General features: G+C 35.5%; 1 protein-coding gene across 1 annotated transcript; it reads right to left on the minus strand.

Moving 5' to 3' along the window:
* Positions 1 to 1,858: 1,858 nt before the first annotated feature.
* Positions 1,859 to 24,828, minus strand: csnk1a1 (casein kinase 1, alpha 1). The gene is made up of 7 exons (NM_001165018.1): positions 24,618 to 24,828; positions 24,421 to 24,527; positions 18,435 to 18,561; positions 10,471 to 10,569; positions 5,670 to 5,809; positions 3,821 to 3,974; positions 1,859 to 2,617 (listed from the first exon to the last, which is right to left on the minus strand). The coding sequence occupies exons 1-7, from the start codon at positions 24,738 to 24,740 to the stop codon at positions 2,351 to 2,353; spliced, it is 1,017 nt and encodes a 338-aa protein (NP_001158490.1). The 5' UTR covers positions 24,741 to 24,828; the 3' UTR covers positions 1,859 to 2,350.
* Between the last annotated feature and the right edge of the window lie 2,013 nt (positions 24,829 to 26,841).

The following is a 26,841-nucleotide window of genomic DNA, read 5'->3' on the forward strand; positions in this document are numbered from 1 at the left end:
AAAAGCAAGTTCAAAATAAATTCGATTTTTGCAGCAGAAATTTAGTCAATGAGAGATTTGATTGCGATTGCTGTATGTTTGAAGAATACTTTACATGTGAAATGAATATAAATACCATTCCACTGACAAATTAAGCAAGGTGGTTTCAGCATTTATTATTTGTTTTCACCAGTTGGACTTAATCGCAACAGTGGGGTTTCAGTGTAACACCTATAATTACAAACATTATCACATGCATATCACCACAGTGCGACACAAGACAGAACAGATCAAAAACCCATATTACCAGTGTGACACCAGACAAGACAGATCAAAAACCTGTATCACCACAGTGCGACAAGACGGGGCAGATACAAAATCCATATTACCAGTGTGACACAAGACAGGGCAGATCAAAAACCCATATCACCACAGTGCGACACAAGACAGGGCAGATCAAAAACCCATATTACCACAGGGCAACACAAGACAGGGCAGATCAAATACCCACATCACCACAGTGTGACACAAGACAGGGCAGATCAAAAACCCATATTACCAAAGAGCAACACAAGATATCATCATGAAATGAACAAACCCAAGAGGTTTACCCAAGGTACATTTACACCAAGTATCAAAGCATTCAGGCTTGTAGTTTTCAAGAAGTCGAAAAAGTAAAACATTGACAAGGACGACGACGATGGAAAATCACTCGTATGATAAGCTCCGCTCGACAAAGTCGACAGCGGAGCTAAAAAAAATCCATATCACCACAGTGCGCCACACAAGACAGGGCAGATCAAAAACCCATATCATCACAGTGTTATGCTACATACTGCCGAACCTTTTTTTTTATTGAACTTGCTGCCTGAAAACTGTCCAAAACTTCCGAGGTTATATACGATCCGATAACTATGAATTGTGGCAACAATGGTTCATTTGGCAAGCTCACATGTGTATTTTTAGAATTATTATTCAATCGTTCCAAAAAACGGCTAAAAATTGAGCAAATATCTTGAAGAATTGCCACACTGCGTAAACAAGACGATCACGTCAAACAGAGCACTTTGGTGTCATCAAAATTAGCATATACAAATATATGACAACTCTGTTTTATTATGTCGTACAAGAACACTTGTAAATACGCAAATTCAAAACAATATAGAAAAGAGGTAATGGTCACACATGTTCACACACTCCACAATACAAGAGACATGTTCCTACAAGACAAACTAGCACATTTAATTATTTTCCACTCTATATTATACTTGAATCATATAACAATAAATCAGTGTCTCACAATGTGGTTCCGCATATACAAGTCTCTAAATATAAAGACTCAAAGAAATTGCCAGTAAAACTAAAAATCTGTAGTCACAAAAAAAAAAAACTCTACGGAAATAGTTTCTATTCTGTACAAAATAAACCTTTCATTTCAAAATGTCTTGTTTTCGATATTCTTCCAAAAAGGACAAGATACAAAACAAACAAAAGACACTGTACCTTGATTGACTGCAGTAAAAATTATACAAGGTTTACATAGCATACATCTTTTTGTTTCTTGTGTAAAGGATTCCCAATAATCTTGCAGCAATTAATAAAGCGATAAAAAGACAAAAAAGTTTTGTCGGCAAATGATGTAAAGAGTTTGGGGACTTGAATATTCATGTTTGTGATGCGAGAAATACCAAAAGATTAAATAATTGAAAATGAATGAAAAATGTGGATCATTTTTAACATTTTCTTTTAAAATCAAAGTACCAAAAATAGCAAAGTCGTGCCAGGCCATATTATTATATATCATCCAATCTTATACAAATATTTTAATTCTCTGAGCTTCACAGTTGAATATAAAAGAATGACCCAGCTAAAGAAGTGATAAAATGATAAAGTCTACCAATGACTTTACAAACTTGTGAAGTTTATTTATTATTTGTGTAATCAAGAATAACATCAGGCTAGAAGTTTTTTTGGAAGATTGTAATTTATATCAAAAACATTACCAGGAGTTCCCTTCCCCTCTATCATACTTGTTGGGTCTGATCAATATATTAACTAAACACTAATTGTTTACATAGGATACACATCTTAAGCTATACATCTAGCAAAGGTAATCTAAAATATATGAGTAATATACAGTATGAACAGATGTCATGCACGGTCATCTTTGGAAATTTATAGCATGACAGGGTGATGTTAACAAGGTTGAAGAGTTAAAGATGGAAAAAGCATGCCCAATGCATGCCTCCAGCTGATGCAAGGATCAGATAAGTGTGATCACAGAAAGCCATCACATTATAGTCCTGGAAAGGTTCCTTGCACTGGTGTACCACGTTAAGCTAGTGACAGTTTATTTACAGGTGGTTTTGGTTCAACGTTGCCGGCTGCTCTTGGCTTTGCTGTCTGTATGCTTGGCACCTGATGGTGTACCCACTGCATTGGTGCTTGGATTTGTGGCAGACTGTGCCGCCGCCACTTTCTGTTTCAGCATGGTCCAATCGAAGGTGTAATCGTACTGGTGATTCAGAGTACGAAAGAGGATTCGAAACAACTGACGAAGATACATGTAGTCAGGCGCTTCTTCAAACCGTAGTCCACGACAGTAATTGAGGTACATGGCAAACTCAGCTGGGAATCCCTGTTTTTCAAGAAAAATAAATCATCAATTATTACGCTATGCAAAATCATATAGAATGTATAGTGAATCAAGTGTAAATATTAAGACATACAGGGATGCAACTATTATACAATTATTTGTTTTATCTACAATGAAACAAAATATTTTTGTTCTATGATAATGTATCAATCTGATTATCATTTATTGATGAGGCAGGTAGATAGGTAGGTTAATTGCTGACCAATACATTAGACAAATGTCCCTGATCAGGTTTCATCAATAACTAGATATTTGAAGCATAGATATTTTTGGTTATAATATAATATAATGAATACATTTCATGTCAAGACAGCTGACAGATTGCAGACGTTTATGTAAATAGCGGATTTTCTGTTCACAGCGAGACCTTGCGTAATGTCTGAAAGATGTGGTTTCAATGTCTGCCACAAAAATCCAATGATTTGATTTTTTTTTATAGTTTAATGAGGACATTTAGTAGAGATATCAAAATCGCACGTTATTAAACAAGGAAATACGCCAAAAATAGTTTTGAGTTTGTTGAATCATATGCAATGTTTGAACACATTACAACGCTGTGACCTTTGTTTCTACGTTCGAATCAGTGCATAATGTGAAATCTTGCAGTGAACAAAAAATTAGCCCAATACATGACTGCAACAGTTAATGTCATATTATACGAGTTAATGGAATCAGAATAGAAACTTCATTTATAGCAGGTATGTTATAGAACATCACTAAATTTGATGCAGGTTTCCTTTCATTAGACACAACTTTGAAAATGATGACAATAAGAGCATATATAATTGACTTATTTTAATCCTACAAGTAGAGGTGTTTTGTTAATTGTTTACTTTTTAAGTCTGAAGTTTTGATATCGGTTTTATCCCATGTATATAAGCATGTACAACAAATATGAACACTTCCTGCTGTGTGACTCTGGTGCTTGAAAATATGGTTTGTATAGAAGTATTGTGACAGAGCTAACTTACAATAAGCATCTAGGTTACAGATTATTTTCAGCTTGTCAACTGTTCCTAGATTTCACGAGTTCATGCAACTATATTATTCAAAGTACAGACATAGAGGGGGGTAAACATGACAACAAAATATATTGCTGTAGCAAGGCAACATGAATGTCACATTGTTTTTCACCGTGAATCAAGGACATGTATCTTGACAATTATGACAGTATCTCTCACTCACCTTACACAATACTTCCACAGGCGTTGACATTTTCTTTTCACTGATTTTTTCATATTTTTGTTTCTTAGTAGCGGCTTTCAGACCCTGCCATGGCAAGCTGGTTCTGTTGAAATACATCAACACATAGCCAAGGGACTCCATGTCGTCACGGCGACTGAAAATAAAATATCATATATTTTATAAACCTTTGAAAATGTCAACAGTAAGGTGAGAATGACATTTTTGTATACCTACACTTTTTACAATATTGCCACAGGCATAATAATGGTAGGAACCAAACCATCGTAATAGGAAGACGCTGCACTAGGCTACACATAGTTAGACACCCATGTCTGGGCAACTATTGGGGAAGATAGTTTTTTCTCTGATATTATCAGATAATTATCGTCTAATAAAATCTAATGAAATCTAATGGCATTTTTAGACATTGTTAGACGATAGATATCATAATTATCGGAGATAAACAAACTGCCCCAATAGTTACCCAAAGAGAGATGTCTAACTTTTAGACGATAATATCGTATAACGTTAAAAAGTGCAATGTTGCCCCTTCCTCATATAAACCATATCAAAGATAGACCTACAAACAGAAACCTCAAATTAAATAGCTGGCTGGCTGATATTACTTCCATAAACAAACATTACAAACACTAAATTCGACTTAACAAACCTCAATTACATAAAATATTGATAATGAATCATAATAATAGTAATATATCTTTATTACATTGTAATGAAAAAAATACAAGGTTAAACCAGGGTCAGTAAACTTCTGCCAACAACCTTATAATACATACATATTAAAGGTATGAAGGAAACTGCATCAAGGACACTGAAGGTCAGTATGAAACATGACCCTGTGCATACATCACATCTGACCTGAGACTGCCTCCATAAACAAGACAAAGCTGACCTCTGAATGCCTCATAAACAAGAACAAAGCAGGGTAGGGAGGGATGGGTGAAATCAGCAATTGATTTTGTATTAATGCATTTCATTATGATCAGTAATAAACAGATTTCAGACAGCATAACTGTACATGCATCATTAAGGAATCAGTCATAAAGTCCTGAGCAAGTTATATTACTTCCATTGAAATCTGCCGAACTGTTTTATTCATGTATAGTGTCCTGACTACATCCTGCCACTCAGCTAGCAATTAAATTAGTCTACACTATGGCATTTTGTTTTTTCTTTGTGAAATTCAAGACCAATGACAAACTAGTTTTAATTTGTCACTGGATGGAAACTACTGGTACTTATATTCCTTGCATATAAGACCGGAAAGGGTCGTTAAAGAATTAGCATGACTGTAATTCACTCCCATACAAAAATACAAGACCTGTATATAAATAAAACATGATATACTGTACTTTTGGAATTTATGATGATATCAGAGTGGTTGGAAAAGATTTTTTGGGGAGTTTTACCAATTATACAGCAAGGCACATACGAGTGGCTCTCAGAGGGACTGGCTATCGCATGCCAATGACAAACATTAGCATATTGACTCTACTGGAAACATGCATAAACAAACTTTTGGTTGGGTTTAAAGTACACAAAATCAGTACTGATCGATTTACACTGAACAGGTCATTTACATAAGCACATGTGCTTCTACAGTGAACTCGGAAATTAATTGATCATCAAACCTACTACTATCTTCCTATCAACTTTCTTAGCCACCTCTGTTATGACTTTGCCTTTGAATAGGAAATTTGCATATCCCAAGTCCCACTATATTAGATTGTGGTGGTGGGGAAGGGGTTTAATTTAAAATAAAAATAATTTGAAATTTTAGACCCCCTTCACAGTAATATTTGGCTGATATGCACTTAATTAAACTCACCTTTGCTCAATACCAAGATGAGCGTTGATACTGGCATAACGTGCTGTACCAGTTAGATTCTTGTCTTCACGGTAAGGTATATGTTGCCTTGTACGGCTATCTCGATATTTCTTTGCCAAGCCAAAATCAATCAGGAAAAGCTATTAAAAAATCCCAACATTTCGATTAATGATCAAAGCATGTTCCTGTAAATTCAAGTTAACAATAAAAGAAAGCTTAGAAAGAACTCTTGTGTGCTGAGAGTATTAGAGACACAGTAAAAATTAATTCAAAATTACTTGTACTTGAGATATTGATGGAAAAGCTGAAAACTAATTACGCAAATCAGAAAATTAAAATGAACTGAGTGTAAAACTAAAGGTCTGCGCAATGTAACAGACCATCTATGTACCAAGTTTCATTGAAATGTGATCAGAACCAAACAATTATGAATTATTATGCTAATTAGGGAATTTATATGAACACATTTTAACTCAAAACTGATCATATTTGTACATTGTCCTAGAGCATCTATGTACAAAGTTTCATTGAAATGTGATGATTAGTACTTGAGATATCAGTGTGAAAGTTGAAAATGTATTAATTATGCAAATTAGTAATTAATATTCATAAATATTAACCAACAACTAATTGGCTCTCTGCATAGTTTAGATTCATTGAAAGATGATGAATAGTACTGGAGATATTAGTGAAAAAGTTGAAAATTAAAGCGAACCTAAATGAAGCCTTAATTTATAGTTGTGCATATTCTAAACTGTATTCGAAATAATACTGCAGTGGTTTAATTTTGTTTTAATTATAACTGTAGCTTGGATAGGCATTTGAAGTGCTTGCAATAAAAAAATTACCATGAAGGCCATTCATGGAGGGGAATAAATAACGAACGAACATATTAAACATCCGGGTACTTTTCAAAGCTTTGACGTTATAGTATCTGATCGCATACGCCATTGTACATAGCCGTTCATGTTGCCAAGCATTGTGTACTACTAGTATAAACTCAACTTTTATATGCACAATGTGCTTTTTAAAACTTGGGTTAGAGCCTTATGCGTTTGAACCACAGTATTCTGAGAGTGAAAGCCCAATTGCGTTAAAGTACTGTACTTCCCCGATCGTAAGCCCCTCCCAAGTATGAAGCCCATCCCTATATTTTTACTTGGTATTTATCGAGTTGAGGGCATTCACGATTATAAGCCGGGAGTGTTTTTACTGGGCGTCGACGATATTCTGTAAAATATGCGTGTAAAAGGTGTGTTTCATTTCATAATAATCGTGATTGGCATGGTAGTTTGGTTCATGCTTTTAGTTTTATGAGAAAACTCATTAATTTCAGAGTGCATGGCGAACGTACACAACGTGGTGTGCATCCTTTCTATTCTGTCATTTATTCAGGATGAACCCCAATGTTGCAATTCTGGAGTAATCCATATTTCTTTTGAGTAGTAGCTTTCGAAAAGCCAAAAATGTGATCGTTAAGTCGTGTATCTGGTTATTGGGCATGGTTTACTTTGAGACTATCATGAAAGGCCTAGGGTTTGAACGATGAGACATGTTGGCGACCGAGTAAGGTGTTTAAATTTTTCCTCCACACTCAGTTTACCCACGATTACTATTAACCGTCATTTATATTTTGGAAATTGCGAATCGCCAGTTTTCAGGGGAAAAAAATCATTGTTTTTTCGTTGCAATCAGTGCTACAGATCGCATTTTAACATTGCGGTAATTCACTTCCGCATTGCGTTAAAAAATCATTGTCAATAATCGGAAAATTTCATCATTATGACACATCATTTTGATTGGTTAATGAAAGACATGACCTGTTATGTCAAAGGAAATTGTTCCAGGTCAAATCATGCTGAAAAACTTCATGGTGGAAAATTGCTTTGCGTCAAGAGTTTGCGTATTTCACCGTAAATTCAGACGATATGTAAATCGTATTGTAATAAATTGTGCGTGTTTTTTATGAACATGTTTGTTTCTTCATTGTATGTGTAGTTCAAATCAATGCAGCATTTTTTTTCAAAAATAAGTATTATTTTCCCCGAGCTTGACGTGGTGAATGAATAATTTTTTTGGATAATTTTTCGTTGTTTGCAAGATGGTTACAGTGTTTAACCCCAAAACAAAATCATTTTTTCTGAGTTGGTCCTCGAGTACAAGCTCATCCCTTACTTTTCCCTTGCGTGTTCATGCCTCCGGGCTTATGATCAGGGAAGTACGGTATACTGTGAAGATTCAGATCAGTCCAGTGTGAGTGATGAGAGTATATCGTCAACGATGCCCCTTGTTCGGATGATAGTTTTATTTCAAATTACACGGAAGTCTGTGAACAATCTGCTTGGTGTTCCTGTGACACTTGTCCCATGATTTGCCAGTGCAACCCCGTGAATACATGGACGAAAATGTCTCCACCATCACCCTACGAACTCAAGATTCCAGACTCCAGCATCCATACTTTGAATAATTTTCACGCCGCACAGTGCAGTACTGGAAACAGCATTTCTTAGACAGTTAGACAAAAAACAAAACAAAATGCCTGTCTCGATCAATCGCACATCCATAATGTTTGTATGTTGATACACTTGTAAATAACATTAACGTGAAAGTCGAAACAATCTGGACTAGAAGTCAATTCACCAGTCCAGCCAACTACGGCTCCCTAAGTTGCTTATATTTAATCCGATACTATTTCGTCATCATGCTTTGTTACCTTACCTGTTTATACCTCATGAGGGCGTTTTTTATGGCAAGATGGCGCAAACGGAAGTCCTTCGCAGGTTTATGGTTTCTCATATTTAAATCATCATAACTCTGAAGATAATCATTTTTTTCAATTTTTTTTTCAAATTTATAATCAATATACATAACTTGATAAATACAAACACCAAAATAGGCTCTATTTAGTTCCCCTTTAAATAATTATGCAAATAAGTTAATATGCACAATTATTTACCCCAAAACTAATCAGATCTCTGCAGTCCTAGAGGATCTATGTACCAAGTTTCATTGAAATGTGTTGATTAGTACTTGAGATATACGTGAAAATCCGAAAATTAATTATGCAAATTAGGTAATTAATGTGGTTCTTTAGATATCAGTGGAACAGTCATGGAACAGCTAAAATGAGCTAATTATCATGCAAATAAGGTAATTAATATGTATGAATTTCTACCAAAACCTAATCAAATCTGTGCATTGGCCCAGAGCATCTATGCACTAAGTTTCATCAAAAACCGATATATGGTTCTCGAGATATAAGTGGAACACACACAGACACAGACACACACACACACACGGTAACTGCAAAGACTCCCATTGTGTGCTTCGCACATGGGAGTCAATGTATGTCAATATATGTTTGACAATTTAGAAATGCTATTCTCTCAACCATCATAGTGCAATATATATTTTTGCACTGCTGATACATCTAAGATATTTGATAAAACGCAAATCGTTTGTGAAAAATTATTTTCACTGGATTTATCCTTTCACTGAAAATAAATTTCAGGAGAAAATAAGGTATTCTACCATAAAATACATGCAGGGAAAAACATTGCAGATACCTGCATTTCCTAGTCTTAGTAGAGAAAAATTATTTTTATTTTGCATAAAAATTCTTTAAATTAGATTTAGACTGTCTGCCTAACACTGAATTCAAAATAAAATAAACAGGAATTAAACCAACATGACAACTAGATTATTTTGATAAAGACAGTTCCACCTGTACCTGTTTTATGTACAAAACCTAAAACATGTTCATGACAAAAGTCTGTTGGTATGTGCTCTTATACTGAGGTTGTTGTCAAGCCAATCATTGATTACAAAAGCATACAGTTACTGTCTGAAATATTGTTAAAGTCAGCAACTACAATATATGGGAGTACATGGTTAGCGGTTTAAAAGAACACCTGACCTGAAGAAAATTGCCAACTAAACACTGGAAATGATTGACAACTAATTTGTATGCAGTTCACCTTGACCGTTAACCCTTGGAAATAGGAAAAAACAGCTGAACAAAAGATACACAACAATAGCCACGTTGGTTTTTATTTATGTGGGCAGCTTCCACCTGAACCTCTAGACAAACTACACCCATTTTTATACGTCTGTCTGCGCTACATTGTAAATGATTAACAACAGGGTCAGTTTTTTTAACAGGCTAAACAACACTTAACCTTAATCAAGCGTTATTAAATACATGTATGCAACTATTTTGATATTACAGAGTGGCTTGTGTAAATAAATACAAAATTGATCATTGACAGATCATTTTTAATTGGCAATGAATAATGGCAAACAGTGTAAATAATGCGATTGGAAACAATTAATGCTAATAAATGACAAGTTAGTTTCTGGTTCAAAAATTTTTGATAATTGAATGAAAACCTTCTTTTTATTTCACTTACACAATATTTAACAAAAATCAGAAATCTGCATGTTAATTAGAAACAAAATAATTTTTGGGGGCCTAATAATAAAAATACAATAATACATTTTAAAATAAGATGTCAATTTAGGCAGAGATGTAATTAATGTAAACACAAAAACAATAAATACAAGGAAAAAGAAAAGTCAGGAAAGACGACTTACTTCCAATCATGATAACAAGTATCTTACTTATAGAAATCTTGATATTTAGTTTAAAATCATGTTGACAACTTAGCACACAGTGATCATTGAAGAAGCACGTTTGTTGAATGCTGAAATTCTGTACAATATTTGCATAGCAAAACTGTCAACAACAAAGAAGTGAGAGCAGGTGTAAAATTCAGGAAAATGGCAAATAATAAGAGCTCACCTGATTACAGTGTCTTCCAATACCCATCAAGAAATTATCTGGTTTAATATCTCTATGGATGAAATTCTTATTATGGACATACTCTATTCGACTGATCATCTGCAAAAAAAATAATTATATTTTGGATATAACATCTTTTCATCATAACACATCAATAATGCATTATGCAGCAGTGATCACATGGTACACAAGTTGGGAAAGTCGTTTTTGAGAGCAGGCAGCAAAAATTAAAATTTGTGGAGTTAATTAAATGCATGTCTAGAATGGTTGATGGCCTTTAAAAACAATATTTGCTCTATTTAAAATGCATGTGCAATAGAAGTGCATATAAACTAAAAATTACATACTGAATCATTAAAATATTACTTATTGTAATCATAGAAGTAGCCAAGTAATTTACACAAGCACATCGCTACTAATAAAGCACATATGGTAGTGTAAAATTATCTCACAACAATGAGTTTATTGGTTATAACTTGTTTTAACCCTATGGTGCAACATTTTGCCTCTTTTTGTGTATTTTTACAGAATTTTTTATTGGCTACATGTCTAAATCAAAATTTTGGAATAATTATTAATAAACCGAATGGTGACAAAAGTTAACTTTGGTGCTCAAAGGAGTCTGTATGAATAATTATAATAATATTTAACAAGCAGCCTCTCGGCTGATATAGCTCTGCTGTTTGCAAGGCACATTTCAATTAAAGAACTGAAGATATCATTAGAAAATGAACAATAAGTATAAATATGTATAGCAATTGGACATGTTGTTTTCAACAATAATTCAAAAATATCACTTTTTACCAAAAATGACAAAAATATTCACCAAAATTAGAGAATTGAGGACATCATCACAAAATGAACAAATCTGAGAAAGGTCCACATGTAGTACCTATGGTATATGTAATATCAAAGCAATTGAACTTTTGGTTTTTAAGGTAGCGAGAAGGTTTTGTGACGTTTTTAAATAAAACATTCTCTGTCTGTTGTCTCGTTCAGAACAGTAATTTAGGTTATATATATCAAAAGACTAAGTATAGAGGTGCAAGTTCGCACAAACTGGACAGACATTGTTTACATAATTATCACGTGACATAAAAAATGGCAAACCTTGTAAAAATGACTAAGTACGCGATTGCGAGAGCACACTGCGGAATTTCCTGGTGAAATTTAAGTTATGCATTGTCCGTAATTAAGTCCATTGAAATGCGTCTCCGATAATCAAAAGACCTATTATCCCGATTTCTATGCAGGTTTGTTTTTTTGTCCCCAAATTATTTCATACTTGGCACCTTTAACAGACTATTATTCTGTGACAAAGCATTTGCTTTAAAAACCCAGACATATTTCGCACCATCATTATCTTTTGATCGATAACTGCGAGTTTGAATGTCCTAGTCCGAACGCACTTGATTTGGCGGCGGTCCCAATGAGTCGTTCTCGATCAAAACTTCAACTCGAGAAAAACGCGAAAAACAGTTTTGGTTAATAAAACACTGTAGATTTGCTGCATTATTATAAATATACACTAAAAATGGCCAAACATATTAACCACTGATATCATAGAACTCATAAAGAGTGTCAGATAATGAATAATTTCAAGCTCGAGCGCGAAAAATGAAGAAAACTGCTGGCATTTGAGTCCGTACTCCAGGAATGTTCTGGTTTTCCATTGTTGTGCAAACGAACAACGAGGGATAATCCTCTGACAAACATTACTGTCCCACTGTACACGCTGACAGTTTACAAACAAGCTAATCCTTCAAGTGTCTCAGATAAGACATCTCATAAAACGGTTTTCATGGTGAAACAAAATGGCCGATGTTTGAAAAAAAATTGCTGTGTCAGAGTGCGACACTGAGTGGCAGATTTTTCTTTGCCTCGTCTGTCAACGCTTTCTTTCTTTTCTTCGCCATTGCGTTAGAAAAACAAGCAGCCTGTCGGCTGAGATAGCTCCGCTGTTAGCAATGCACATGGCAATTAAAGAACAGAAGATATCATTAGAAAATGAACAAATCTGAGAGAGGTCCACATGTAGTACCTATATATGTAGTATCAAAGCAATTGGACTTGCGGTTTTCAACAAGAAGTCGAAAATATCACTTTTTACCAAAAATTAAAAAAATATTCATCAAAATTAGAGAATTAAAGATATCATTATGAAATGAACAAATCTGAGAGAGGTCCACATGTAGTACCTATATATGTAATATCAAAGCAATTGGACTTGTGGTTTTCAACAAGAAGTCGAAAATATCACTTTTTACCAAAAATTACAAAAATATTCACCGAAATTAGAGAATTGAGGACATCATCACAAAATGAACAAATCTGAGAAAGGTCCACATGTAGTACCTATGGTATATGTAATATCAAAGCAATTGCACTTGCGGTTTTCAACAAGAAGTCGAAAATATCACTTTTTACTAAAAATTACAAAAATATTCACCAAAATTAGAGAATTGAAGATATCATCATGAAATGAACAAATCTGAGAGAGGTCTACCCAAGGTACATATACACCAAGTATCAAAGCATTCAGGCTTGTAGTTTTCAAGAAGAAGTCGAAAAAGTAAAACATTGACACGGACGACGACGAACGACGACGGACAATCACTCATATGAAAAGCTTCTCTCGACAAAGTCGACAGCGGAGCTAAAAATGTATTAGTAAAATAGAATATTGACTTGGAAAATAAAACGATTTAAAAGAAAGTTGTGCAAAGTTACAGTACTCCTTTTGCACAACCTCCCGCCCGCTTCCCAATCACCTTTTTCTCTCGCTTTTGCGACCGCTTGTTGAATTCGACCGGACAATTTCCGCTTTATTTTCGACCGCGCAAACCCCGAAATATCACCGCCCACCTGCTCGCTCGCGCGCGCGTATTTAAAATTCGGACTAACAGAATAATTTCCGAGGTTCACATTGTCTTATAATTGTCTTTCTGGTTTTTATAGATGTTGAACAGCTGACAAAAGTTCAAATACTTTTTGTTTTAACTATATATAATTATATGCACGCAACCTGACCCTTTGACCTCGATTTGGCTTGGACTGAATATTTTATTTTAAACAATATTCTGACGTGAAATACAAAATGTATTTCAACACAAGTACGACAGGGTTGTCTGGGGTTTCTTTCCTGATTGTTGAGTCTTCGCAATGTGTTTTGTATAATTATTGTTGTTTTCCCCCGATGCTGAAGGACCGTAAAGCTAAATGGCAGTTACATGCATGGGCTGAGTGAAAGAAAATATTTCTAAGCCTAAAATAAAACCTAATATTACACCTCTTTGTGTATTTGTTAATTTTACATATGTTTGTCATGACAGTATGTTTGTAAATATCTAGAAAAATCTCGTCTTTCGTTGATAAATTCGATTGTTTGTTTGGAATGTCGATCCCTGTTGGTTTCTCCATACTGAGTTTAGGAAGGGCGTCGATCAACACCGTGACAATCAGCCGAGAGAAGACCAACATTGACCGTAATTCATGGAGATCATGTCCGTAATTTGTGGGCTGAAACCCCAAATAATTAATCAAGTATTATTATTTTAATATATATTTTATTTTACATCGCAAAACTAAACCATGCCCAAAACAGAGCTAGAGTTGTTCGCGGTGAAACAACCGCATTGAAGACGATGCAACTTCAGCTAGCCATTTCTTACCTTGAAATAAAAAAAATAAAAATTCGAAGAGCATCGGGGAAAATATTAATAATCATCCTTATCAATCGCTTGCTTTATTTTATTCGAATCCATGAAATTCACGATTATTTTTACTTTTGTTGGCAACTTCCGCGCTAAAAATGATTGAAAATGTGGGTGTGGTTATTTTGCAAAGTTCTGTTGATAATACGGACAAATATGGTTCTGTGACCCAGTTCGTGCTCCGATCAGGTGACTCTCAGCCAACCAATGATGTTGTAACAAAGAATATTTGACGCTAATTGAAGGGTCGTCGTACAATCCAATCACCGGCGTCGATTCACATAGTTGTTTGTGCTGTGACAGGCTTCAAAATTATTCGCTGAAAAACATATTTTGACAAACTGATGGAATTTGACCTTTTTGCGGTACGTATACGGTATAGACCGAGCTCATTCAATGATCGTGACTTAATTTTAAAAATTGAATGTCAAATTTTACCAGACGTGGACCGATGTGGATTCGATATCGTTATTTTTGGAATTAATCACTAACATTTCCTCGTTTCTCTGCTCTGTCAAAAGGAGTTACCTAGGCTTTTTTTCACGTAACTGCCTCATTAAAATAAAAATAAAAATATTACATCTAGAACAAGCACCCAAAACACGTAACAAGAAGTCCCAGTTCAGTTGCTTTCACGATACAAGTGTAATACAGCTATTAGATTTGAAGTGTCGTTCAGAATGTAATAATAGTTAATACTAGTTGTATGTTCACACTTTACTATCAAAACCACCATTTCGACCACCCATGTGCCAGTTTTCAGTGTTTGGGCGAGCGGTCAATGTTTTCAATGAGCGAGCGAGCGAAAAAAAAAACGCGATTAAAATGCGGTCGGTTTCCGGTCGGACAAGACCGCGTGGTCGGAAATTAAGCGATAAGCGGTCGATGCAAAAGCGGAAGGTTGGGCGAAATGAGTACTGTATGACCATGTTTCTCCGACGAAGTCTCGACTGACAATAATGCTGACAATGGACGTTAGATAAACACGCATTGTTTGCAACTGGAAGCTTATCACCCGTTATATCAGAATCGTCAACAACAGAGTATACAGATAAGATGTTATCATTTAAACCCTTTCAAAGATAAACAATGTGCAAATATCCACGAAACGGCAGTTGTAGTCTTTTCTGCTAGTGTTTTAAAACACTAATTTGAGCAACGTTATTTCGCAATTTCGATCTTTTGTAAACCTGGGGTGATGTATCAAGGTCTAAAGTAACCGTTTTATAAATTTTTGAAAAATCAAGAAAAAAGTGAAAATTTCCCTTCTCGCTACCTTAACCCTTTGCGCCCCAATGCGGCCATATACGGCCGCTTATTTCTGACCAAAGATAACCCAATCCGGCCGTAAAAGGCCACCCGTTAATGCGCTGTCAAAATCCCAATGCGGCCGTAAACGGCCGGTATTTCATAGATTGAAACAGAAGTTGATTCTGATCTCCCATGATCTTTGCATGAAAAAATAAATTGTTGATGAAAATAATTAGAAATACAGGTACGTTCAGACTGAAAATTATATACGAATTGTCCTCGTACTTTTCTTGTACAACGGGTTTTTCGGACGGTGTTTGTGAAGAGCTGTGACAATTTGCATAAATAAACAAACACAGCGGCATGTTTGGTGAAAGTTCATTTATTCTACCGCAGTTTTTATCCAAAATAAACGCATAATACATATAAAATTTATATTCATCTGAACTGGAAACATTATTTAAATAAATTACCTATATAAAATGTTGTTTTTCCTTGTTGGCGAGTTTTTAATGTCGAAAAATCAGACTGTCATCGCAATCAGTCTTGCGTGCCAGCAGAGGTCAACACGTGAAAATTGCCGTAGTCGCTGGTTCCGTAAAAAAGGCATCCCAGTTTCGTTGCTATTTTTCACTAAAAGTCCTTATTTTTCCTCTGTTGTATTTCCACTGGATATCCATGTATTTTTTTCATTCACAGTGTTCAAATATCGCTTTAAAATGGGGGTTTTAAACGGGAATATCCAATGACCTCTGTAGGCCAAACGACACTGTCATCAATTACCGTTGGTTTGAATATTTAAACACAATCACTGTGTCGTTGCCCCGGTAATTCCCGCCCTACTGTTCCATATGTATATTCCTAATAAAGAATCCTGCCAAATAAGGAATACTTCTTCCGAATATATGAATAAATTACACACTAATTTGACTGTGGCGGGAATATGCAAGGTTTTTCAGTGGTTGACAGACACGATCATTCAGTTGACCTCCACTGCGTATTTGCATTTGTTTGTAAACACAGCTGACTTGTAATCGAACGAATTAAATTCCTGTCGAGTATTTTTGGATTTTTTATGCAATTATTCACAACTATTTGTGTGATACGTTTAAAGTTTTAACTCAGTGATGAATTTCCAAACTGTGAGCGAACAGCAGACTGCGGGCCCCAGTACCGGGATGCAACAACAACCGGCCGACTCGGAGCTGTCATCGCAAACTGATCGTGACGCAATTCTGAGATTTTTCGATGAGTCTGATTCAGACACTGAGTTTGAAGGCTTTACACTGGAAGAAATAGACGAAGGGAGATTGAGATGTGAATTGCTATGCCAAAATACCAACTGTGGCAGTGGCAGTGGCAGTGATGCCGATGCCGACAGTGACTCGGACTCTGATGCCAATGACATCGCCAATACACCAAACATCTGGTCAAATGAAAGGACCGACGTAAACATTCCAGCACATGACGACCAGTTTTCAGGACCAAGACATGGTGTTGGTTTCGACGGGGAACCACTGGATTTTTTTAAATTATATTTTACGGACGATTTTTTTGGATTTGTTGGTCGGGGAAACAAATAAATACGCTAGACCGTGGTTTATAGTTCCATGGCTAGACATAGACAGGAAGTTACCGGGCGCGTAGACCGGCATTGGTATGAAACGGACAGAGATGAAATGAGTGCCTATTTCGGTGTTATCATAAATTAGAAACCAAGTGAATTGTAAATAAAATGTGTGTTTTTTTTTTTAAATGAAATGAAACTACAGTGTCCTAGTCTTCTTTTCCCTGTGTACATGTCAACCTACCTGGCTCACACTGAATTGGTAAAAAGTTTTGGGTAATGGGAGTACAAATATGCAAATTAGTAATGGGCCCTGCAACATTGTTGCAACAAAGTATCTATGGTGTGCAAAGGGTTAACAAGAAGTCGAAAATATCACTTTTTACCAAAAATGACAAAAATATTCACCAAAATTAGAGAATTGAAGTTATCATCACGAAATGAACAAATCTGAGAAAGGTCCACATGTTGCATCTATAAATGCAATATCAAAGTAATTGGACTTGTGGTTTTTATCAAGAAGTCGAAAATATCACTTTTTACTAAAAATTACAAAAATATTCACCAAAATTAGAGAATTGAAGATATCATCATGAAATGAACAAATCTAAGAGAGGTCTACCCCAGGTACATACACACCAAGTATCAAAGCATTCAGGCTTGTAGTTTTCAAGAAGAAGTCTAAAAAGTAAAACATTGACACGGATGACGACGACTGATGCCGACGGACAATCACTTATATGATAAGCTCCGCTCGACAAAGTCGACAGCGGAGCTAAAAATTAACTGCAAGCATTTCAACACAAATAAGAATCATATTAGAATTTAAAAGAAACTACATTTGAATGTCGTCAACATTACAAAGCATCCATGGTATTGTGCCAGCTGTCTGAATTTTATTCACAAAAAAGACCTTTGTCACATGTAGACTTGGGGTCATGAGGGCACAACAACAACAGCAACATCAGCCTAAGTTTGGCTTTTTGACAAGGCTACCAGCCTAGACATAAATACAACTACAATCCAAGTTTCACGTTTTTCATCAAGGTATTCCAACACTGTATGGTATTGGAATTAAATAGTGAAATAACTAGGAATTCTGACAATCAAGTATGTCACCATGTTCTGACATACTTCATTACTTATGATGATGTTATTTCATTATTATTATTTATTATTATAAGTTGCTAGTTTTATATTCTGATCAGCACCATGCATTGTGATCAGTTGATAAAATAAGCCCAATGAATATAAATGAGAATAGTTTAACTGTAACAAGTTATAGATCTCAACCATTATTTATACTTGAAAGATTACATGACACATACATCAAACAAATATATGACATGACTTTATGCAAACCTTCACCTAATTCGTTACATGAAGGTGTGCTGTGCATATATTAACCAGTTAGAGATGCTGTTTCATATTACCTGATCTGCCAACATTAAAACTGTTTTCATTGTGAATCGTCTGGAGCAGAAATTAAAGAGGTCTTCTAAGCTTGGACCTAGGAGGTCCATTACTAGAACATTGTAATCTTTCTCTTGACCGTACCACCTAAGAGAATGAAAAAAAAAAAACTGTCAGTAATTTGTGAATATACAGCATTTCCTCAATGAGTTCTGCCGCCAGTGGATAATAAACATTCAGCTATTTTAAACTTTGAAAAGTATTAATAAATTATATGCGTGTACAGGTATATAAAACATTAAAAGATCTTCTTTCCAAATGCAGCATTTGGAAATGTAATATGGTGTATCAACTTCTACAAAGCTTGTCTGTATGTATGAACTAGATTACTTAAATAAAGGGCAGTGGTCAGCAGACTTGTAGTGTTAAATATGGGGCTGATAAAATATACAGCGCATGCAATAACACATTGTTTATTTACATGAAATTTGAACACAGGCTGTGCGACTACCACTGCCCTTTAAAAGCACCAGTCACACCAACTGTATGTTTGATATGAGTGCCATGTGATGTACATTACAATGAAATGTGTACAAAGTATAATTTTTGATAAACACTTTTTTGATGCTAAACATGCATAGTAGAGTTGACATGATGCACTTCATGTCTTATGTGCCTTCTATTGTGAAAATCAAGAGAATTATGACAAATTACATCACTTGCGCAGAGAAGACATGATTGAAGATCAAGACAGCCCCTTTATGATAGAGATAACACGATCAAGCTAAGAAAATGTGTTGATAATTCTTGACAACTAAAAATAGCACTTGCAATAATTGATTATCTATATTATATAGCCCAAATAATAAAAGTCTGGTTTAAATATTTTTATTAATTTAATTTGTTTATGATAATTTTATCATATAATTATGATAACACAAAACAAGCCATGATCTAATGTTTATTTTTATTCCCCTGTCCATCAAAAATCATGCCATTTATAGACAAATGCATGTAATACTGCATTATAAAAGGGGGAAAACATATTTAATAACAAAAAATTCCACAATATTTGTAACAAGTATACTCCCATCAGTGTAGTTTTTTTATATATTTTTTTATAATCATGGAAATAAAGAAAACTGTTCTTTTAAACAATACTCACTACATAAAAGTACATATACATCAGTAGTGATGGGTAAACAAAGATTAGTAAAAAAAAATTTACACAGGTATTGTTTCAGGGGCCACACCTATAAAAATACATCGAGTTGAAAGGGGAGAATATGACCTATTATACTACAGTAGTATGCTATAAAACATAACAAATTTAATGACTAATTATAGTGACAAAACCTATAGAAAATAGTTGCATCAAATTTAAGATATACCATATTTATTTATATTTATAAGAGAATGAAGAATCACTGATCCAGGGCTCTTTTAAATGTCATTCATACAAACTGATGAAAACATCAAATTAATATTATTTCTCTCAGTACTTTCTTTTTAATTATAATCACATTTGTATGATTAATCCTTCAGTACCAATCCAAAGACCTGAGAAAATTTGCACAATACATAGATTATAATAAGATATTTTCTATTTCCATTTCCAGTTTAGAAACTAGATCTCCAAGGGGTGTCTGGTTGGTGGTCTACCAATTACATGCTAATTATATGCACATAGTTGCTGTCGACATAGGAAGTAAAGTAAGCAAATAACACCGAATAAACGGCAAGGTAAAGACTATGTCTAATTATAGTAAATACGTACTGCGTGCGTGACTCGAACCGGCGCTCGCGTACGGCACCTAATCGCCTAGCTTCACGCCACTACACGTCTTCCCCTCGGCCACCGGGCATCCCCAAAAAAGGATGCTTAATAACCGAGCTTATTACGTGCAGAGAACGTGAAACCCGTCCACGCGATACGCGCCACACAGCATGGCCAGAATGCGGCAAAGGCCTTCAGATCTGGCTGTAGTAGGATGGTGAAAGTAATGGTACAGCATTTTAACAGTGAATAAGTACTGAGAAATAATTTTTAAACTCATAGTTGCTGTCGACATAGGAAGTAAAGTAAGCAAATAACACCGAATAAACGGCAAGGTAAAGACTATGTCTAATTATAGTAAATACGTACTGCGTGCGTGACTCGAACCGGCGCTCGCGTACGGCACCTAATCGCCTAGCTTCACGCCACTACACGTCTTCCCCTCGGCCACCGGGCATCCCCAAAAAAGGATGCTTAATAACCGAGCTTATTACGTGCAGAGAACGTGAAACCCGTCCACGCGATACGCGCCACACAGCATTTTCGGGTCACGCACGCAGTACGTATTTACTATAATTAGACATAGTCTTTACCTTGCCGTTTATTCGGTGTTATTTGCTTACTTTACTTCCTATGTCGACAGCAACTATGAGTTTAAAAATTATTTCTCAGTACTTATTCACTGTTAAAATGCTGTACCATTACTTTCACCATCCTACTACAGCCAGATCTGAAGGCCTTTGCCGCATTCTGGCCATGCTGTGTGGCGCGTATCGCGTGGACGGGTTTCACGTTCTCTGCACGTAATAAGCTCGGTTATTAAGCATCCTTTTTTGGGGATGCCCGGTGGCCGAGGGGAAGACGTGTAGTGGCGTGAAGCTAGGCGATTAGGTGCCGTACGCGAGCGCCGGTTCGAGTCACGCACGCAGTACGTATTTACTATAATTAGACATAGTCTTTACCTTGCCGTTTATTCGGTGTTATTTGCTTACTTTACTTCCTATGTCGACAGCAACTATGAGTTTAAAAATTATTTCTCAGTACTTATTCACTGTTAAAATGCTGTACCATTACTTTCACCATCCTACTACAGCCAGATCTGAAGGCCTTTGCCGCATTCTGGCCATGCTGTGTGGCGCGTATCGCGTGGACGGGTTTCACGTTCTCTGCACGTAATAAGCTCGGTTATTAAGCATCCTTTTTTGGGGATGCCCGGTGGCCGAGGGGAAGACGTGTAGTGGCGTGAAGCTAGGCGATTAGGTGCCGTACGCGAGCGCCGGTTCGAGTCACGCACGCAGTACGTATTTACTATAATTAGACATAGTCTTTACCTTGCCGTTTATTCGGTGTTATTTGCTTACTAATTATATGCAGATTTGCCACTAACATTTTAGTTTGCAAAGAACATTGCATAACATTATCAAGCAGAGAAGTGGATTGACAAGGATATTTCAATTTGAAGGAACAACACATAAATGCATCCCATAGGGCAGTTTTGAAAAATAAATTTGAAATGTCAGAAAAACATACCTAATAAATATTTGTTAAGACATGGTGCTGTACATTCTCCACAAAAACACGGAGCAGGTAAACAAAGAGTTCCCTGGACTGTTGAAATTCCCATACAGTACACTGTGATTTATCACCTGTTTACCAAAGATTACTACATCAGCTGACAATAAATGGCAGTTATAAAAACCAAAACAAACCCAATTAATTGAATCAGCTTGACCAGTTATTAATGTTTTAATTCAAGATAAATAAACAGTAGTGGTTAAAGTAAACTGCAGTGACATAAGAGTGCTTTGAGTGGAGACAGCCTTGACAAGTTAACCTTTATTGGTTCTACATATTGCATGTCCTTCAGAATAGATCATGATGTAGTTGTCAATATGCAACAATTGTTGTCTGATCAAATACTAGCAACCATCTAGAATGGAGATTATTTGTATCTTTCTCAAGAATAATTAGATTAGTAGAGACACAAGCCACATTGTAAAATGGGAAAAAGGAATTCAATTTGGATTAAAACTGAACAAAACTCTCTTCCATGAACAAAACATCTCTTTAATTTTTATTTCATTTTTCCCTGTCACAACCTTAACAAAAAAATGATCTACATTGAGAAGAGGGTCATTGCCTTACAGATAGATTAAATACTAGATACAAATATGTTATTCACAAGCATTTTTTAATTTTTTAAAAGGAAGTGGGTTGCGTTGAAGGCTGAATGACAATTCAGGATTAGGTGCACTAATAAGATTCTGAAAATGCTAGTGACCAGCATGTCTTGCCAATGTGATTTTGTAGGAATCTTGGGTCAAAATAGAATATCTAAAAGCAATGTGAGTCTGCTTGTTGGCCACTTAGGAGGTCAGTCTTCAAGAAAAATAAAATTATATGCAACTGTATAGGCGATGTGAATCACAAATGAAATTGATGTCCTTCGTTTTTACACTTATTTTGTTCATAAAATGTAAATTTCACCAAATGACAAATTCCATAACTATAGTAAGATCACTATATCAATGTATGATTTTCTGTTGCATCAATGATGCGCCAGTGAATTACCACAACAAATTGTGTCAAAGCAAATGTAATAGGTGATTTTCCGTTCAACTGATCTCTCGCAAGTTGCATGAAAGACACGACGCGCACATCTGCCACAAAAATCGAACGATTTGATTTTGAACTCAAATTCCGTAGCTCACATCGAAAGGCCAATCTTTGACAGGGGAATATTGTGTTTGAATATCCTTACCTCATTGAAATTGACCAGCACAAAATGATGCCATATGCATGCCCTTAAATCATCAAAGCAATAATTTATAGTGGTCAAAAATACATCAACACTTAACGACAATTCAAATTACAATTTGAATTCATTCGTCATTTAAGTTAACTGTAGTCAGTAATCCGAAGCAAAGGAAATATTAGGATTAACCAACAGCACGGATGTCCCCCACCCACCATCCTTCATAAAAATAAATTTCATAATAATATAAAAATGAAACCACCACCACCTGGTACAACCGCAAAAATATTGGTAAAACCAGTTGATTAATTATACAATGCTGGATACGAAAACTCTGAGAACGTGAGGTAATGTAATATCAGAATTATCCTAAACTACAACATTTTAAAATGTTGAAAACTGACATAACAGTACCAGGTAAAATAACTCCATCCATCCACACACTGAGGAATGAATCAGCTGTGCTGAAACCATTCACTCGCCCACTTTAATAGTCTGACTCAATAGACTACGTGCATGATAGAAGTACCTTACTTTAATATATACAAGAATATTCTGACTAATAGTCAGACTACAAAATGACTTGATTTATTTTCAGTTTTTTTTTTTACACATGGTCATGATGGCACTATACAAATCATAAATAATATTATATATTTGTGTACATCATGTAAATCATTCTACATGATTTTGAAACCACACCAAAAACAAATCCAAAACAACAAAAGATTGCAGTACATTTTCACTAACTGTAGTTTTTCTTGTACATTATACGTCAACTTTCTCCATAAAATATACTAAAACATTCCATTCTCCATAAAACATATCCTGTTTCCTACTCCAGATTACAAAACAAGAACACAGGAAAGAAAACCAGCAAAATCAATTCACGATTTTCGAATAAAACTACAGTCACAATTTTAGGATGTCATAATTGTGTTAAACAGAGGGTTAGACCAAATTCATTACTGGCGAAAATACATTATCATAATGAGGCATCCATGGGTGAAACATTGAAACAGCTGATCCAAGCTGAACCATTGAGCTGGGGGCCCTAACAGTAAGTTCACATTTTAGAAAAGATGGTGGCGATTTCGATATTTGTATGTACAGAGTTTGTCACCGAAAGTAACTACGCAACCTATTTTACAAAACCAGATCAAAATTTACCATCTAGTAATGAAAATAATCGCCAAAATCTCAAGAAATATTGTAGCAACCTGTCGCAGGTCAAATTTCGTCGGATACAAAATGGAGGCTACGCTACGCAGAAACGAAACGATTTAGGTCACGTATGTAACAAATTCTTCCAGAAACGCACAATTTTTTGACAAGCAATTGGATGATGTTAATTTTACATAATTCGACAGTTGTCATTTCGTGGCTGAAAGGAGTTTTTTTTTATTTGTGTCACTGCAGTTACATTAAAAATGTGCTTGACCTGTGAACAACATAAAGCGATCGAGGGACTTACCGAATATGGGGAATCCCAACACCACCTTGTAAAATTTTATATAATTTGCTTTCGTAGAGTAACTGTGGATGCCTAGCTTTGTGTGATTCTAGTTTGACAGCTACCTCCTGTAATCGGAGCAAATGAATATCACATGAATAACGCTTATGTTTAAAAATATGGCAACAAAATCGGAGGCATAGTGGTGACTAACTTACCTCGCCATTTGTTATGTTGACGCCCAAATAAATATCACCGAACGAACCGCTGCCGATTTTTCTGACAAGTCTGTACTTCCCCCCGACCAGGAATTCGCCCTTCGAACTAGTAGCACTTGCCATGATAACGATGTACCAAATTTAAAACAAATTACTGTGAAAAATTGACCGAAAAAAGGGTGAGAAAGGGGCAAAGTTAACACTGGTTAACACATCTTTTCTGAAATGTACAACGCAACGTTGCCGGAGTACGAGTGAGAACAATACCGCGCGGTGGATGATGGGAGATCAGGTCCGTAACCCTTAGTGATAGTTAATTAACATATGAGTGTATCCCAGCCACACTTTGTAAAGGTTTCAAAATCACATTCAAGTGAAAATACAAAGCTTATTTTTTCTACTGAGAATGTATGTTATTTTCTAAATAAGGATCATTCAGATGACTACTACAGTAAATAAAATAGGTATGGGTTGGGAACGATACATTTTTAATGAAACGTAAACAGATGTATACCATGTCGTTCAGCGGCTGGCAACTATGGATCCGATTACAGACAATGGCTCTTTAGGAAAAAAACAAAACATAGAAAAAGTTTAAACATAAGGGGAAATTTGCATATGAAAACAACAGACATCCTTTGGCTTATAACAATAGGCCAATGGGACGGTGGAGATATGATACGGGTAGAAATATAATAGCAATTGTACGTAACTGAAAGAACCCAGACAAGTAAAAAAAAAAAGAAAAAAGAAAAAAGTTTTCCCAGTTTATCTGTGACCACCGGACATGTGGCATTCTTATAATGAGTACGATTTATTCATTGTGTACAGGTGAGCTTATATTAGAATCTCCATTCATGTCAGAATAAGTATAAATAAACAAAAATAAGGTGCACATGTTTTGAAAAATTAAATATGGTTATACAGTGAACTACGGACAAGTATATCGACCACATGGACGTTTACCATGAATACATTTACAATGAACACGCGGACAAATTAATTATTGCCATTAAAAAGAAAACATAAATGCATTTTCGCCACAGTAGAAAAATAAATGAATGAATAAATGAGATTGTTATTTTCTTTCGGCGATAATTCGTTTCCGGCGCCAGAATTTGTTTGTGAGTATACCTGCAAACTTGAACTTATGATGCCGATTCCGCCGTTATAGTTATATTACATTAACACTGGAATTGAATATCTTGAATATCAATTATATTGAATAATTGCGTACGTTATTGGCCAGTTCAGGCATTTATTAATGTCATTCTTCGCTTTCCATAGAATTTCACCCTACACCGCATTGCTGTCATTTCTTCTATAAGAGAAAACTATTTTCTTTGGTAAGTTTGTTACACTCCTAATACAGTACATGTATAGAACGTGTCACAGCAGTGTATTTGTATATCTTCCCAAAAGTGTGCTTCAATGTCACAAGCACTTACATTACATGTGGAACGGATTATTACGCCATGGGAGGTATTATAGTCACGCAAGTCTGTCATACCATGGTCATCCTGTTTCGCCACGCCACCATTTCACGATGACCAAACTTTTTTCGAATTAAATGTTCATTTTTAAAGTGATTCCCAAGTCCATTCATTCATGTGTATCCACATGTACAGAAAGTTTCTAGCACCTTTCTATTCTTCGGTCTTGGAATGAGCCGAAGGAAGTAAGGAAACCAGGCTAACACCACCACATCTTAATCGCCTTTACTAAGTTAATTTTTCACTTATAACACGTACTTTGTTGTTGTTGTTGTTGTTGTTGTTGTTGTTGTTGTTGTTGTTGGTGGTGGTGGTAGTGCTTGTCCCAGATAAACATACACATCATTGATAAATACGAAACAAAACCACAAGGGGCCAGTCTTCAGCACTGTTTGTTTCACATATCAGTCTCTGTACGTTATCAGTCCGCTATGATTGCCCAGCTCAAGGTTGGTGACGCACACCGATTGTACAAATATATCAGCCAATAGATTGAATGAAATGTCTATTTATAATATGAACTTACTGGGTAGAAGTAAACAGTTGATAAGAAAAGAATAATGAAAATAGTTTACGGAACTCACCGCGGCTGTAAGTTTTTGCGAAATAATAATTTTACGAGATTAGATAAAATTTCTACGACATTCGCGATATTCACAGCGAATAGCTACCATAAAAGATGGCAATGCACCGTTCTCAGCTACAGTTTTGTTCTTCTGGTTGTTTGATAT

This window comes from Saccoglossus kowalevskii, chromosome 10 (genome assembly GCF_978046115.1).
Source record: "Saccoglossus kowalevskii chromosome 10, keSacKowa6.1, whole genome shotgun sequence".
In the NCBI taxonomy this organism is placed as follows: domain Eukaryota; kingdom Metazoa; phylum Hemichordata; class Enteropneusta; family Harrimaniidae; genus Saccoglossus; species Saccoglossus kowalevskii.

Coding starts and splice junctions, on each gene's coding strand:
- csnk1a1 (NM_001165018.1), bottom strand. CDS start 24,740: ATGGCAAGTGCTACTAGTTCGAAGGGCGAATTCCTGGTCGGGGGGAAG. Junction 24,528..24,617: donor TCAACATAACAAATGGCGAG/GTAAGTTAGTCA, acceptor CTCCGATTACAG/GAGGTAGCTGTCAAACTAGA. Junction 2,618..3,820: donor CTGTGGAAGTATTGTGTAAG/GTGAGTGAGAGA, acceptor CTTGAAAAACAG/GGATTCCCAGCTGAGTTTGC.